This window comes from Gymnoscopelus braueri (assembly GCF_963280865.1).
Source record: "Gymnoscopelus braueri genome assembly, chromosome: 13".
NCBI classification, from domain to species: Eukaryota; Metazoa; Chordata; class Actinopteri; order Myctophiformes; family Myctophidae; genus Gymnoscopelus; species Gymnoscopelus braueri.
The window spans coordinates 35,518,200-35,533,320 of record NC_137615.1 but is presented as its reverse complement, the minus strand read 5'-3'; the positions used below and the strand labels follow the sequence as shown (position 1 = coordinate 35,533,320).

At 39.1% G+C, this 15,121-nt stretch overlaps 1 protein-coding gene across 1 annotated transcript; it reads left to right on the top strand.

The window, feature by feature from the left end:
• Positions 1 to 6,068: 6,068 nt before the first annotated feature.
• On the top strand, positions 6,069 to 14,673 carry atp6v0ca (ATPase H+ transporting V0 subunit ca). The gene is made up of 3 exons (XM_080447390.1): positions 6,069 to 6,320; positions 11,127 to 11,310; positions 13,377 to 14,673. The coding sequence occupies exons 1-3, from the start codon at positions 6,245 to 6,247 to the stop codon at positions 13,579 to 13,581; spliced, it is 465 nt and encodes a 154-aa protein (XP_080303516.1). The 5' UTR covers positions 6,069 to 6,244; the 3' UTR covers positions 13,582 to 14,673.
• The last annotated feature ends 448 nt before the right edge of the window (positions 14,674 to 15,121 follow it).

Here is a 15,121-nt window from a genome sequence, read left to right as displayed (position 1 = left end):
TTAAGTAAAATAGAAAATCAAAGATTCAATAAAAAATCACGTTAAAAGTTATCATTAAAAACAACTCTTAACCATTTAAACCCTATATGGTTGACCGGAGTCCCTCTGGGCTCTATACTAGTGTATTTTCTGTTTTCTGTTTAGTTTTTTGTTTCTGTTTTGAAATTGGTTACTGATCTGTATGTGTGCTTCTCTAAGTCATCTAACTTGACCTTGGTCTTTGACACCTGTAAATGAGAGCTTTACTCTCATTCCTTTGAAGGATAGAATATACACAGTGGACAATTAGCCAGCAGATGGTGCTGTGGATTCTATCCTTTATGGCCAACATTAAGAAAATAGCATTCATGCCCTGGTCATAGATCAAAGAGATGGATGTCAAATGAAACCTATGTGTCCTGAAATGAGCAGTTTGATTATTGTATTATTGTGAGTAATCTCTTGTTTTTGCAGAAAAGTAAAACAGTAGAGATTCTAAGAAAGACCCAGGTCAAATTGGACGACTTTAGAAGCACACATCCAGATCAGTAACCACTTTCAACCCTTGCATCTGTATTTGGGGCAATGTAATGTTTTTGGTCATTTTCAAGCCTTTTGATACAGACAGGAAATGGTAGAAGAGAGAGGTGGTGAAGAACTTGCAGCACAGGGCCTCGGGTCGGAATCGAACGTGGGCCGGCTGCGTAAGGACTGAGCCTTTATGGTATGTGCTTTACCTGGTGATCCACCGGGGCTCCCCAATTCATATACCAACATTTTCAGATAAATTCCAAAATAGTAGATCTACAGGCTCTACACATTGTGGGCAATTTTGGGCTTTGGTGCTTAAATTAAAGCATGTTCACATATACTGTCTGGTTTTCTGTAGGCCTATTAACAGGGAAGAAAATCTTGATACTATGCAGTGGTGTAAAGTAAGTAAAATTTACTCAAGTATTGTACAATTTTGAGGTATTTTTTTTACTTTACTGGAGTATTTCCAATTTTCAGTACTCTTACTTCTACTCCACTACATCTCAGAGGCAAATACTGTACCTTTTACTCGACAACGATTATTTGAAAACTCATGTTACTAGTTACTTTGTAGATTTTGATTATTATCACAAAACATACATTAACCACTTCAGCCCTATATACATTCCGGCCACTTGAAAATAGGCGATGTACAAGCTCACAATGTGTCGCATTATGAGCTTGTAGACACTGCTATGTACTGCTATTTTCAAAAGATTTTCAAAATATTTTATAAATTGAAAAACTTTTTTTTAACTGGACATTCTGCAAACTGGACATTCTGCAAAATGAGTGCTTTCTACTTTTGGTACTTTAAGCACATTTTGATACCAATACTTTTGTACTTTTTATTAGTGAGTTACTTAAGCAATGAGTGTTGCTTAAGTAAAAGAAAAAAGTGAGTACTTTTTCCATCGCTGGAAACAAGTCATGTGAATGAGCTCACTTATAACTCTTGAACCGTAGGTCATAGCATCAAAAGTATTTTTCCCTGGACTCCTTGGATCATGACGCAACTTCCCATATAGGTCCCGCCCATTTCCGATTTCAAGATTTTCCGCCATTTTGCGTTATCTTCAAAACACATATTTTGCTATTACTCCTACAAATTTGGTCCAAAACTCACACAAATCGGCACACACTCTTTGTCTTTGGTCATGTGATCAAGATTTATCAGTCAGATTTTTCATATTCCCTTCGGATTGGCTACGATTGGCTTCTGCAATTTGTGGGAGGGTCCGTTTGGCAAAAATGGCACAAATCATGAACACAGCATCTTATCTGTCCCAAATGTTGATCATTGAGGAGCCACTAATAAACGCAGAGCCAATGCGATTTCACTTCCACCCATAGGGGGCGCAACAAATTCTACAAATGTCACTGTTTTTGCACCAACTTAAAGGAGAATTTTGGACTAAAGTTTTCTTACCTTTTCTATGACGTTATGATATCTTAGGATGAATGGTACAGTAGAAAAATGTCATAACTCCACCCCTGAGCCGCCACAGCTTAAAAGGTGCGCGGATAGGCCTTAGGTTAGATCACATATTTTAATAGCTTTTTTGTAATTTTTTTGATGAGATCTGATGAGATAGTGACAGAACACTGTCCCAAAAAAAAAAAAAAAAACAGAAGTCTCGCTAGACGAGATTGAAATCTCGAGATTTCAATCTTGTCTAGCGAGACTTCTGTTTTTTTTTTTTTTTGTATAAGTGTTCAGTCACTATGAACGTCAGATCTCATCAAAAAAAATTACAAAAAAAGCTATTAAAATATGTGATCTAACCTAAGGCCTATCCGCGCACCTTTTAAGCTGTGGCGGCTCAGGGGTGGAGTTATGAAATGTTTCTACTGTACCATTCATCCTAAGATATCATAACGTCATAGAAAAGGTAAGAAAACTTTAGTCCAAAATTCCCCTTTAAGTACAAATGGTCTTGTGAGTCATGTGACAATGACCGTGCAACAGGCTTTTGATATTCCATACTGTTTTCCTGTAATTGGCTTCAAAGAAAAAGCATTTGATGAGTATGCAGATGACGTTTTCATCCCTTATATCTGCTGAAGCAGCTGCAGGAAACCAAGCGGTTGGATGTTGCATGGGACACATACATCCCAGATAGTTTGAAGGAGTCCACCCACGAAAAGAGAGGACAAGGTGTTCGCAGGAAAGTGTCAGGTCAGACAAAGCTACCAGGCAATTGGATGGATTTTCTTCGTGACCCAGCAAATAAGAGGGAGCTGTTTGCCTTTTTGACTTCCAGAACTGAAAAGTTCAACTGGCCACCATCCAAAGCTGTGTATGTCACATCAGGGCAAGCTGTGTCGTCTTTTGGTTCCAGTAGTACCATGACCTGTTGCAATCATGAAGAGGCAGACACCAGGATTCTAGTTCATGTACGGCATGCACTGGAGCAAGGAGCAAAAACGATCCTAGTGCGTACTTTGGACACTGATGTCATTGATGTGATCACTGAGATCACTGTGATCACTGATGACACTGATGTGATCCTTGCAGGCTTGTTCAATGATTTAGTTTCCATTCAATCTTTGGCTGACATCTGGGTAGCTTTTGGTATGGGCAAAAAATACAGATTTTACCACATCAACATCATGTGTAAATCTCTGGGGGAGCCAAAATCTCGTGCTCTGCCAACATCTGCTTTCCACAGTAAGGGCAAAAAGTCAGCTTGGCATGCCTGGCAAGCCTATGATGATGTCACAGAGATACTTGTCAGTCTGGCCAAACATCCCTTCCAGCTGCTGAATGTTGACAGTCAGCAGTTCCAGAAGCTTGAGAGACTGACAATTATCCTGTATGACAAATCCAGTCCTTTGATCTCCTTCAACCAGACTAGAAAAGATCTCTTCTGTCATGGGAAAAGGTCGATGGAGAAACTGCCACCCACCCAAGATGCACTACTTCACCATGTTAGGCGGGCAGTTAATCAAGCAGGCATCTGGGCGACCAGCCTACAAACAGAACAAGTTATTCCTTCCCCACACGAATATGGATGGACCAAGGAATCGGAGGCATGGGTGCCAGTTTGGATGACAATTCCGGAAGTCTCCAGAGCATGCAGAGAGCTGATCAAATGCTCTTGTAAAGGGGACTGTTCCACCTGCAAATGTGGCAAATCAAATTTGGACTGTTCACCACTTTGCAATTGCAAATGTTTGACTCACAAGACAATTTGTACTTAAAGGGGTAGTTCACCCCCCAAATAACTTTTTTTCTATTGATTACTCACCCCATGGAGCCTTGAATTCATGGATATTTATTTGTTTTTGTCGCATTCCTTCCTTTATTATTTGATTATAATAAATTTAGCCCCATTGATTCCGGTAGGAGACACAAATGCATTTGTGTCTCCTACCGGAAACATTTATTATAATCAAATTATTGGCTTAGGAATGTGACAAAAACAAAAAAATATCTATGAATTCAAGGCTCCAGATGGTCAGTAATCAATAGAAAAAAAGTTATTTTGGGGGTGAACTACCCCTTTAATTTGGTGCAAAAACAGTGATATTTGTAGAATTTGTTGCGCCCCCTATGGGTGGAAGTGAAATAGCATTGTGTTTATTAGTTTATTCATCAATGATACGAATTTGGGCAGATAGGACGGCGTGTTCATGATTTGTGCAATTTTTTGCCAAACGGACCCTCCCATAAATTTTAGAAGCCAATCGTAGCCAATCTGAGGGGAATATGAGAAATCTGACTGATACATCTACATCACATGACCAAAGACACAGTGTGTGCCGATTTGTGTGAATTCTGGATTTAAATTATAAGAGTAATAGCAAAATATGTGTTTTGAAGATAACGCAAAATGGCGTAAAATCTTGAAATCGGAAAAGGGGCGGGACCTATATGGGAAGTTGCGTCATGATGCAAGGAGTCCAGGAAAAAAAGACTTTTGATGCTATGACCTACGGTTCAAGAGTTATAGGCCAAAAAGTGAATCGGCCTGTTTTTTTTAATGGATATTGATATGGATAATTGTATGGATACTTTTCAAAATAAAGTTTGGCTAGAATCCATCAGTAGGTCCTAAAGAAGCCTCATAAAAAATTTGGCGCTTTTATCCGCTTCGTTTCGATTATCTTGTTAAGCTATCCCACTATTTAGTAGGGAGTTGTGTGTTGGTGCATGTGAGTGAGGGGCTAGTCGGGGTGCTGACAGTCATATGACTGAAGATGTGAAGAAATCAATGTATATGCACTATGCAGATACTGTAGAACTGAAATGCCTTGCACTCTATTAATATGAATATGAATGCACTCTAGTAGGCTACTGTACTTAAGTACAATTTTAAGGTATTTTTTATATTACTGGAGTACTTCCAAATTTCAAGACTTTTACTTCTACTCCACTACATTTAAGAGACAAATATTGTAGCCTACTTTTACTTTACTTTTACTTTATTACAAAACATACATTAACTACTTCAGCACTGTATTATACTTCGGCTATTTGAAAATAGCCAATCTAGAGAGGCTCACAACGGGTCACAATGCGACACATTGTGAGCTTGTAGATCTGCTATTTTCAAAAGATTTTCAAGATGACGTCCACGATGGCTGCTGGGAGCTTAAAATGTCATTCATTACTCAACCTAGAAAGGTGCTTTTTGTGTCTAAAACCTAGGTTTTAGGGCTCAAGGAAGGAATGTGACTGAATCAGTAAAATTACCATCAGTTAATTATGAATTGCCAAATCCACAATCTTTGTGATTTCTTTCTTTGGCTATTTTCGGCAAATGTTCCCCTCAGAATAGGGATGCTTGGGTTCAAGTGGTTAATGGGGTAAAAAAAAACGTTCCTATCACACAAAGATTTGTTGGCCTCCCCTGTAGGACCCCCTAGGGGTCCCCGGACCCCTTGTTGAACACCCCTGCTCTAGCTCTAGAGATGATATCAGGAGGTTAGGGATGACAAATGTTTAAGAGACCAACTAAGATCATTGTGTTTTAATTTCTCATTTTCTGCAGACATGATTTTGAACTTACTGTCTCTAGAGAGAGAAGTGAGCTGAAATGACAAAATACAGTATGTGTTATTTTAATAATAATAATATGTTATTTGTAAGTAACGCACTTTATATTTGACACAAATCTCAAAGTGCTACATTGCATTAAAGTCAAGAAAAAATATTTCAAAATTCTTATTTTTCGCACCTCAGTCCACACACATTGTAGTTGTTAACTACATTTTATTATTCAGTGTTATTTAGTAGGCTATTAACGCTGAAACATTGAGACTGCATGCAGGCAGTGAGTGGACTTGCAGCAGAACATACCACAAGCACAACACATAACGTACACAATTCTCCATTTGAAACCCCGCTCATTTGCGTGATGATACCCCAAATTGTCACCTGGGATTTACTCGCTGACAAGACAAACTGATAAAAAAGATAATTCGAATACAATAGTTTAAAAAAGGGACAGAAAAGAAATGAGCCCCTCCCCCCGTGACAACAAAATGGACCCTTCCAAGACGTTAGTCACGTGACTTTTTCCATTTCGCCATTTTCCTCTGCTATTGCACCGGCGTTCTTGTTGAAGAGGTTGTAATACACCGCCTGTCCTACTGTCCTCTGCTCTCTGTGGATCACCATTAAACCAACCATCTGCAGCTCGAACCAGACCAGACCAGACCAGACCAGACCAAAGCCCTTCCTCGTCCCACACAGCAGGGAAAGAAAGAAACACACCGTGCAAGAATGTCTTCATCCGAGAGCCCCGAATATGCCCCGTTCTTCGCCGTGATGGGAGCCTCTGCGGCCATGGTGTTCAGCGGTAATTATAACCAACCGTTAATTCATGGTGTTCAGCGGTAATTATAACCAACCGTTAATTCATGGTGTTCAGCGGTAATTATAACCAACCGTTAATTCATGGTGTTCAGCGGTAATTATAACCATCTGTTCATTTCTCTTCTATTTCCGGCCTTCGTCATCACGCTACATGGATGTGTTTTTGTAAAACAAAAAAATATATATATAATATATATAGATATAGATATAGATAGTATATACGTGTCAGGAAAGGTATGTTGTAAATAATATGTTGTTGAGAATGAATAATGATTCGTGAGACTGAGAGCAGGTTTCGGGGGGGGGGGGGGGGTGATGATGATGAGGATGATGATGGTGTGACGTGTGAGGTAAGCAGCTCACACACCTGTCAGTGAGCTAGACTAGAGCGGTGGTTCCCAACCCGGGGGTTGCGACACCCCGAGGGGTTGCCAAATAATTTGGGCGGGTCGCCAGGTGATTTTCTTAATATTATGCTAAAAGAAGAAAATCTTAAATGTAATTATGGTTATACAAATAAAAACAATCTGTTTTCATTAATAGGCAAAAAAATTGTAGAGGAGACAAGAGAGAAAGTGTGATGAGGAGGGGGGGGGGGGGCATGACGACACTGCCATTGACGTCACGTCCATCAAACGAGGCTGTCGCTTGTCAAAAAGAGCTGATCTACAAGCTCATGTCTCAGCTCTGGTTGGCAAGCGACACCACCGTGCTAGCTAGGCACGTCTGCTAATACCTAAGCAAAGCCTGAAGTAACAGCAGGCTGTGTGTGTGTGTGTGTGTGTGTGTGTGTGTGTGTGTGTGTGTGTGTTCATCTGAACAAACATTACTGTCAGATCTTGATCTGCATGTTTCATTATGTTGTTTACACCAGTGGTTCTCGAACCTTTTGAGTTCAAGGACCCCCAGTGTGTTATGAATTAAACCATGGACCCCCAAGTACTGTATGTGTCTATAACTGAGTTACAGACTTGTAGGGTCCATTTTTGTTCATAACCATCAGTCATTTAGCTGGGGACCCCCTTAAACCCTCTTGAGGACCCCTGGGGGTCCCCTGACCCCACTTTGAGAACCACTGGTTTACACCCAGGCTGGCTTATTAAACAGGCAGCATTTGTCTAAACGGGACACCCCCGCTGCCAAAATGCGTTCGATTTCTAACCTTGGCTGCATGGCAATTGGTAACGCTAGAGTTGGATACTTTTCCAGGTAACGAAACCTTTGTGAAGCACAAGCCTAGGTCACCTCTTCAGTCAAACACCTTGTCATTTTGGACTTAGAGGTACAAGAAACCTGCTTGTTCAACGTTGATATGACAACAGTTTGTTTTCCATTGTGCTGCTGGTGGCTCTTTATTTGCTACTAATGTCAACGTTTCACCAGTTATCTGCTCAGTGATATGGGACCTTATGTTTAGCCTGTTGCCTCATATCGATATGAGGTTCGGGAAAGCAGGCGGACAAGCAAGTTGGTAGCACTCATGTTTTGGTCCAGTTAACTGGTCATTAGGGATGCACAATTCATTGTTCATATTGGTATCGGACGATATTTACTTTGAAATGCAATATCTGTAAAATTGGTATTAGCAAAATGATCAAAATGTTTTGCCAATATTATATTTGATCATTTTTATGTTTGAACGTGAACCTGAGAAAAGCTTTTGTGATGATTGATGGCTATAGATTCAATCAGTGTTTTCTGGGGAAGCTTTCCAAAAAAGTCTTTACCCATAGAACAAATAAAAGCAAACAAGTTGGCAAAATGTTGAGTAAAATGTTACGTCTTTACTACATTTAAGTTGTTTGAACTAATGTGTGCATCAGTGGGCTTAACCAGGTAATAAGAATGCGTTTTTTAAAAGTCGTCCCCTGCACCCAGAATCAGTTATTGTATAGTAACAGCAGGTTTAAGGTTTTTTAGCAGGGGTAGACATTAATGGAAATTTTCCCACGGGCCCTCTGGGATTTTCAAGGTCACTGGCCCCACCATTATAACCACTGGCCCAGGAGATTCGTCAGGTATTGATCATTGATAAAGATCCCTACTTTTCCCCTAAAATAAAAAAGCAAAAACCTCACTTCTGCTCCCTATTCCATATCATGTTTAAATAATTATATTTTATTAACTACTACAACTAGCTACTACTATATTTCTATAAAGCAAATGTTCATTATTAGATTATTATTAGAATAATTGTATGATAATCATTCTAAAAGTACCCCATTCAGATTAGGGAAATATCTAGATTTTTGAGACTTTCTGCTTGCCTGTCATTGTTAAGAGGTAGAAATATTGTTATGGCTCTATTCATAATATTTAATCTATGAGCATCTTTCCCCAGATGAAAAACTATTAGGGCGAATACATTTTTGGATGCAACACTTTTTTTTAGCTCTATAAAAGACCTCCCATGTGGGGTGTCTACCTCCTTCTCAGAGGAGGTCCATGGTTGTGTGGTTATACATGAACTAATCATACATAATTTCTAATGAAATATTTACGTCGGGGGATGGTTAGATCTCTGTCTAATTATACAAATTGAATGGTGAAATTAGAAAAAAATATATTAATTACACAAAATGTACACATTTCTTAAAGAAATAAGACAGACTCCTGACTTGGGCTTGGTGTTCTTTTCCTTGACATATTCTGTACTAACATGATAAAAGATTAATTAATATGAAAGGAATTAAACTTCTTATGGGATATATCAATATGTTATGTTTATTGAGGCCATCATTATAATTTGCACACATGATAAGTGTGCCTATTTATCCATTATTCTGTTGTAATAATTATGATCAGTATCACTTAACCTATGAATCCCAATGCAATCTTGTATATTTTCGCCACACAGCACTCTGTATGTGCCTGACTGTTCTGTCACTAGAGACGGTGCAGAACAAGCCAGGTTTATACCAGTGCCGTGCGGTTAACTTAGACGATCTACAGGACCACAACACGGCGCGGATGCAACGCGTTGAGGGCTTGTAGATCGGCTCCGTTGCCGCACGACTGTGGTACGACGAAGCAAACATCTGGCAACACAGCTTAATAGCTTTTAGTAAACGAGACTGAGTCCAAACCATACTGTGTTGGGATGCCACACAAAATAACAAGACAGGATGTCTTGAAATATACAGGTAGCATTGCAGAGCAAGCATGACAAAAGTTAAAACATGTTTTGGATAATTTTGTGGTAAGTAAAACCAGTCTTATGTAAAATGATTAGATGTTTTATTTATTTTATTTTCAAGGCATTCTTTTCACTGGCCCCATCGGGCAAATGCCTGGTGCGTTCTGCTAGCCCTGACGGTTTAAAAAGCGCAACCGGGCCATTTATAATGTTGTATAGTGCCTAATTGGATTCATTGAACTTGCTCACTGCTCTGAATTCTTATCTTGACCTCTTTCCCAAATAAATCTGGAATAAAATGTGGAATTTGTGATATGCATGCACATGCAAACACAAACCACAAATGGCTCTTCTCTCTTCTCTGCATTACTTTCACTATTTTCTATTGTGAAAATTGACATTTAAAAAACTTTTGGCTGATGAAAATAATTGACACCGCAAGTGATTTAGAGTTAAGGGCACATTCAGAGTTATAATGGAATCAATCGAGTTCAAGGCCCTTGCAGACAGTCTCATGTGTTTTTCTTATTGGTCAATTAGACTAGTTTCGATTGCAAAAAAATACACAGTCAACGGCAATTTCAGAGTAGCATGTGTTCGTTTAAAACCTCCTCACATGACCTCACATGATATCAATAGGCAGCAAAAATGGCCATGCTTTGGTGCCTTGGCATTGTGGCCTTGGTAACGAGACTTGGACATATTATAAAATGTAAGTAGAGCATAAACCCCTTGTTTTCAAGGGGGCACTGACTCAAACACAAAACTTGAAATAGAAACATTTAAAATGAGGGAAAAAAAGAAAGGAAAAGGGAAAAAAATAAAGCACAGTGGTAGATAGAAGATCAGTGGTTCTCAAAGTGGGGTCTGGGGACCCCCAGGGATCCTTCAAAGGATTCCAGGGGTCTCAGCAAAAAAAGCATTACAATCAGTTTAACCACCATAACCCCATAACGCTTTTGAATGATAAAAAAATAAATAACACCACAAATCTCTTATGGGGGGAGTGGGGTCCCTGGCACAAAATATTTTCAAATGGGGGTCTGTGACCTAATAGATACATATTTGGGGTACTTGACATGAAAATGTTTGAAAACCACTGCGATAGATGAGCGGATACTGCATTGAGCACATGGTCGCAACATACCTGGTTTGATTCTGGCTGGAGACGTGGTGCATGATGTCTTCCCTCCTCTCTACTATCTCTCTCTGCTATAAATGAAGCAATAACTTCCCATAGTCACAATGTCACAATTATTACATAATCGCCTAATTGCAATTACTTAGCTATTTCCCCCCCCCCCAAAAAAAAGAAGTAGAAAATTTTTAAATATATCAGTAATTTCTTTATATATTTAAGTTATTTTGTCATATCCGCCCTGTGCAATTTTTGATTACGAAGCCTAAAAGCCAAACGGAAATGACATTTTTATTCATATGTTCCAATGTTCAATGCCCTAAAACAACAATTACATCGTTAATCGCAATTATCTGTATGACAATTAATTTGTCAACTTAAATTTTGTAATCGTGACAGCCCTACCCATAGATGATACAAATCAACACGGGTGTTGGCCCACATGTTTAAAGTGTTGAAACTCTTTGACTTGGTTCTTTTCAAATGACATTCTCTACACATTCTTGTGTTCACAGCATTAGGAGCAGCATACGGGACGGCCAAGAGTGGCACGGGTATTGCTGCCATGTCTGTGATGCGGCCAGAACTCATCATGAAGTCCATCATCCCTGTGGTCATGGCTGGTATCATAGCCATCTACGGGCTGGTGGTGGCCGTGCTCATAGCAAACAGCATCTCAGAAAGACTCACCCTCTACAAGTAAGACCTCCGATATACTGCTTTGTTGTTTACACAGTCTTGTGAAAGCAGTCGTTAAGCGGGGAAGGGAAAGGAAATAGATTTATTTTTTGTTTTTAGTAGTATTTGCCATTATTGCCCATATGTTGTGACAATATCTTACTCACCGGCTTCAATGTAGCAGTTTTGGACAGGGCAACGACTAGACGTCTATTTTGCCCAGCAAACACAAGCCTCAAATTATATTTCAAAAGACTCGTCAACATCTTATACTGTAGCCACTTGAATAATCAGACATGGCAAATGGCTGATTATCTCTTATCTTTAATTGTCGTATCTATTATCTCTTGGGCAATAATGGCCAATCTAAAAAGTTAACGTGGCAACAAGTGGTATTTTCCTTTCATTCAGATTATGTTATTGATCTGAAATCACTTGCATGATGACTGAGTGCATGTGTCTTGATTGTCAATTAGAAAAAAAATTAAGTAAAAAATGTATCTAAACTGAAAGTGACTGACCAACCATTGTTTACAAACGACACGAGACAGACACGATTCTTGTCTGTCGTGAGAGACACGATAGTGTAAGAGTAACTATACATAAGGAAAATGGTAAATTGACATGTTGCAAAGTTGTACGCGATGATGCTGTATAACTTGTAGGGATAAAAGATATATTTAATTTACACATAGAGCTCCCCCTCTAACCCTCGGCTAGAGCGCTTTCGAGTCATATTAGAAGATACTTGTAATGTTATTGTAGGGATGGGAATTTGGGCTTTTTAAAATGTTTTATGTTACATTTGGTTAAATGTTGCATGAGGTCATATTTGTACAAATTAACATTCCTGCAGAGCTTATCACAAGCCTTGGACACATATTTGTATATAGGACAGCTGACGTCAGTAGCCTACTTGAACGCAAGAAACCAGCCGTCTCAGTACAGACAGCCTACAAGATGAACAGCGTCCAAAGAAAGTGAAATAGTCTGTCTGGAAATGTTTTCTAGATGTCTCTTTATCAGCTATGGTTTGGTTTCAGATCAAAGCCTTTAAACAAAAATGGAACTTAACTGGAGTTCATATGCAGAATACAAAGCGATCGTTTCCCCCTTAACGTGCTACTTGTTTTGATGTTACTATAGAATGTGTGGTGGTCAGCAACATTAGGTATTGGGTAGTGGGTACTGGGGGTACCTAGTTGGATAAATCAAACAGGATTGACGTTCATATACTGTTGTTGCTGAAAAGGCAGTTCAGCTGCCACTACTAACAGCGCACATCAGCACCTCAAAGAAGTGCGTGTCCCACATTATAATGAATGAACTAATTGTTAATGTTTTAAATCCAGTCTAAGAACTGCCAATGATCACTTTCAAAGAGAGAACGAGTAACGATGTAACACTCCAAGAGTCTTTTATGAGTTACTGTTATATACAATATTAAACGCCCCTCCCTAGTTCATTGATCTAGACTAGAGAGGTCCGCATTATAATCCGGTGCAATACAAAAATGTAAAGTACAGTAGAGCCTCATTAATACAAACCTGTGGAATGACGGTCGTTCGGGAAATAAAAATGTACATGGGAAAGAAATGATGCATGAAAATATCTACAAGTCGTTTGAATCGTTTTTCTTTTTGGTGAACTATCCTGTCACAATTATTATATAATCGCCTAATTGCAATTATTTGAGATAATCATTCAAACATTTTCCAAAAATAGGCGAAAATAGCTGATCTACAAGCTTACAACACGTTTAAAAAAAAATAAGTATACAATTATTAAATGTCAGTAATTTATTTGTATATTAAGTTATTTGTCATATCTGCCCTGTGCAATTTGTGATTATGAAGCCTAAAAACCAAACATAAATTAAAATTGTATTCATATGTTACAATGTTCAATGCCACAAAACACAATGAAATCGTTAATCGTAATAATGTGTGTGACAATTAATGGTCAACTTAAATTTGTAATGGTGACAGCCCTAGACAGAACTTGCTTGGATGGATGGGCCACTTGCTCACTGTGGGGCAGCATTTTTGCTGTGTGTTGACGAATAAGCTGCTTTGTTTTTCCAACAGGAGTTTCCTCCACCTCGGCGCTGGTTTGAGCGTGGGCCTCAGCGGTCTGGCAGCTGGATTCGCCATCGGCATCGTGGGCGACGCTGGCGTGAGGGGCACGGCCCAGCAGCCCCGGTTGTTTGTGGGTATGATCCTGATCCTCATCTTCGCCGAAGTCCTGGGGCTGTACGGCCTCATCGTGGCCCTCATCCTGTCCACCAAATAAACGCCCCGCGATTCAGCGCCATCTCATCCATTCCACCTCAAAAAGCGGCAAGAACAAAATAGGAGACTTTTCACCTAATTCCGTGACACCTGCACTTCTGACAGGATAGGATGGCCATAATGGTATGGTTGTTAAGTCGGCTCCTGATTTTTCAACAGATATGGTCTTCCATATTGTTTAAAGCCATCCCTTTTTGTCAGGTGTTGTGTATGCAGAGGAGCGGGTGTGTGTGGAGATGTGATACATGGGTTGTTTTGGGATGAAGTGTGGAACCGTCTTCATGATTGTTGTGTGATCTTAACCTGTACAGTGGTCCAGAGTTCCTTCCCCTTGTATATGTAGTAACCCGTCTGTGCTGTAGGTGTGAATATCAGCATTTACCCCTCCTGTCTACCTTTTTCCCCTCCCTATGTTTTTGTTGGTCATTTCAGGTTAATACTGTCAATGTCAGTAAGAAACTGACAAAATGCACATTTTTTTTAATTTATTTTATTAGGTGGGGGCGGGGGGGCATTTTCAAATCATAATGGTGAGGAACTGTTAAGGCATAACTTCTTTTTTTTTTCTTTTTTTTTTCACTATTTATGAAACCTGACGTTTTTGAATTGTTATTGAAACTGTTTAAATGGAATATGGTTTACTGAATTCCCTATATACATACATAATATAAATATATATAAATATATATAAATGATCTGTGTATAGTTAGATGAATTGCACTGTGGGTTATTGTTCAAAGTGCTTGGAGTTCCTCTGGATGTCACGTGTGGTATTTACAGGAGGGTGTCGCTGACATCCAGATGTTGACATAGGGTTTAATTGCATTCGTGTGTGTGTGCGTGTGTGTGTGTGTGTGTGTGTGTGTGTGTGTGTGTGTGTGTGTGTGTGTGTGTGTGTGTGTGTGTGTTTGTGTGTGTGTTTGACCTGAGAGTGTACAATGCGTGCAAGTGAATACGTGTTTAATATGACATTCTCCAAAACACTAAGTAGCGTTTACCTGTAGTGCTGCCGTCTTGATTTCGTTTTAAGTTGAGAGCTCACTGTTCAGCCATGCCTGTCAGATTTCCAAATAAATCTCAACCTACTCCAGAAGCTCAACGTTCTTAAGTATTTATTTTAATTTTATGTGTAAACAAATCCATTCCTGACAGTGAGTTGGTGTGATGTACGCAACAGATGCTTGTGTATGTTGTGTTGCACCTAGACTGATGCAACACACAAAGACTTTTAGCTTCAATGTGTGTGGACTTATATCACAAATGTGATGTCAATGTTTTCTGTAGTAAAAATAATAATTAGGTCAATGTAGGACTGTCACAATTATTACATAATTGCCTAATCGCAATTATTTGAGATATTCGCAATTAATTTTGCTTAATCGTTTCCATGTTGAAAAACATTTTCAGAAATGGTGGAAATAGCAGATCTACATGCTCACAACATATTGTAAAATATTAAATATGGTGTATTTTGGCCATAATTCGAGGCATTATAGATTTTTCATACATTATTGATTTGGAATATTGATCATTGTCATTTC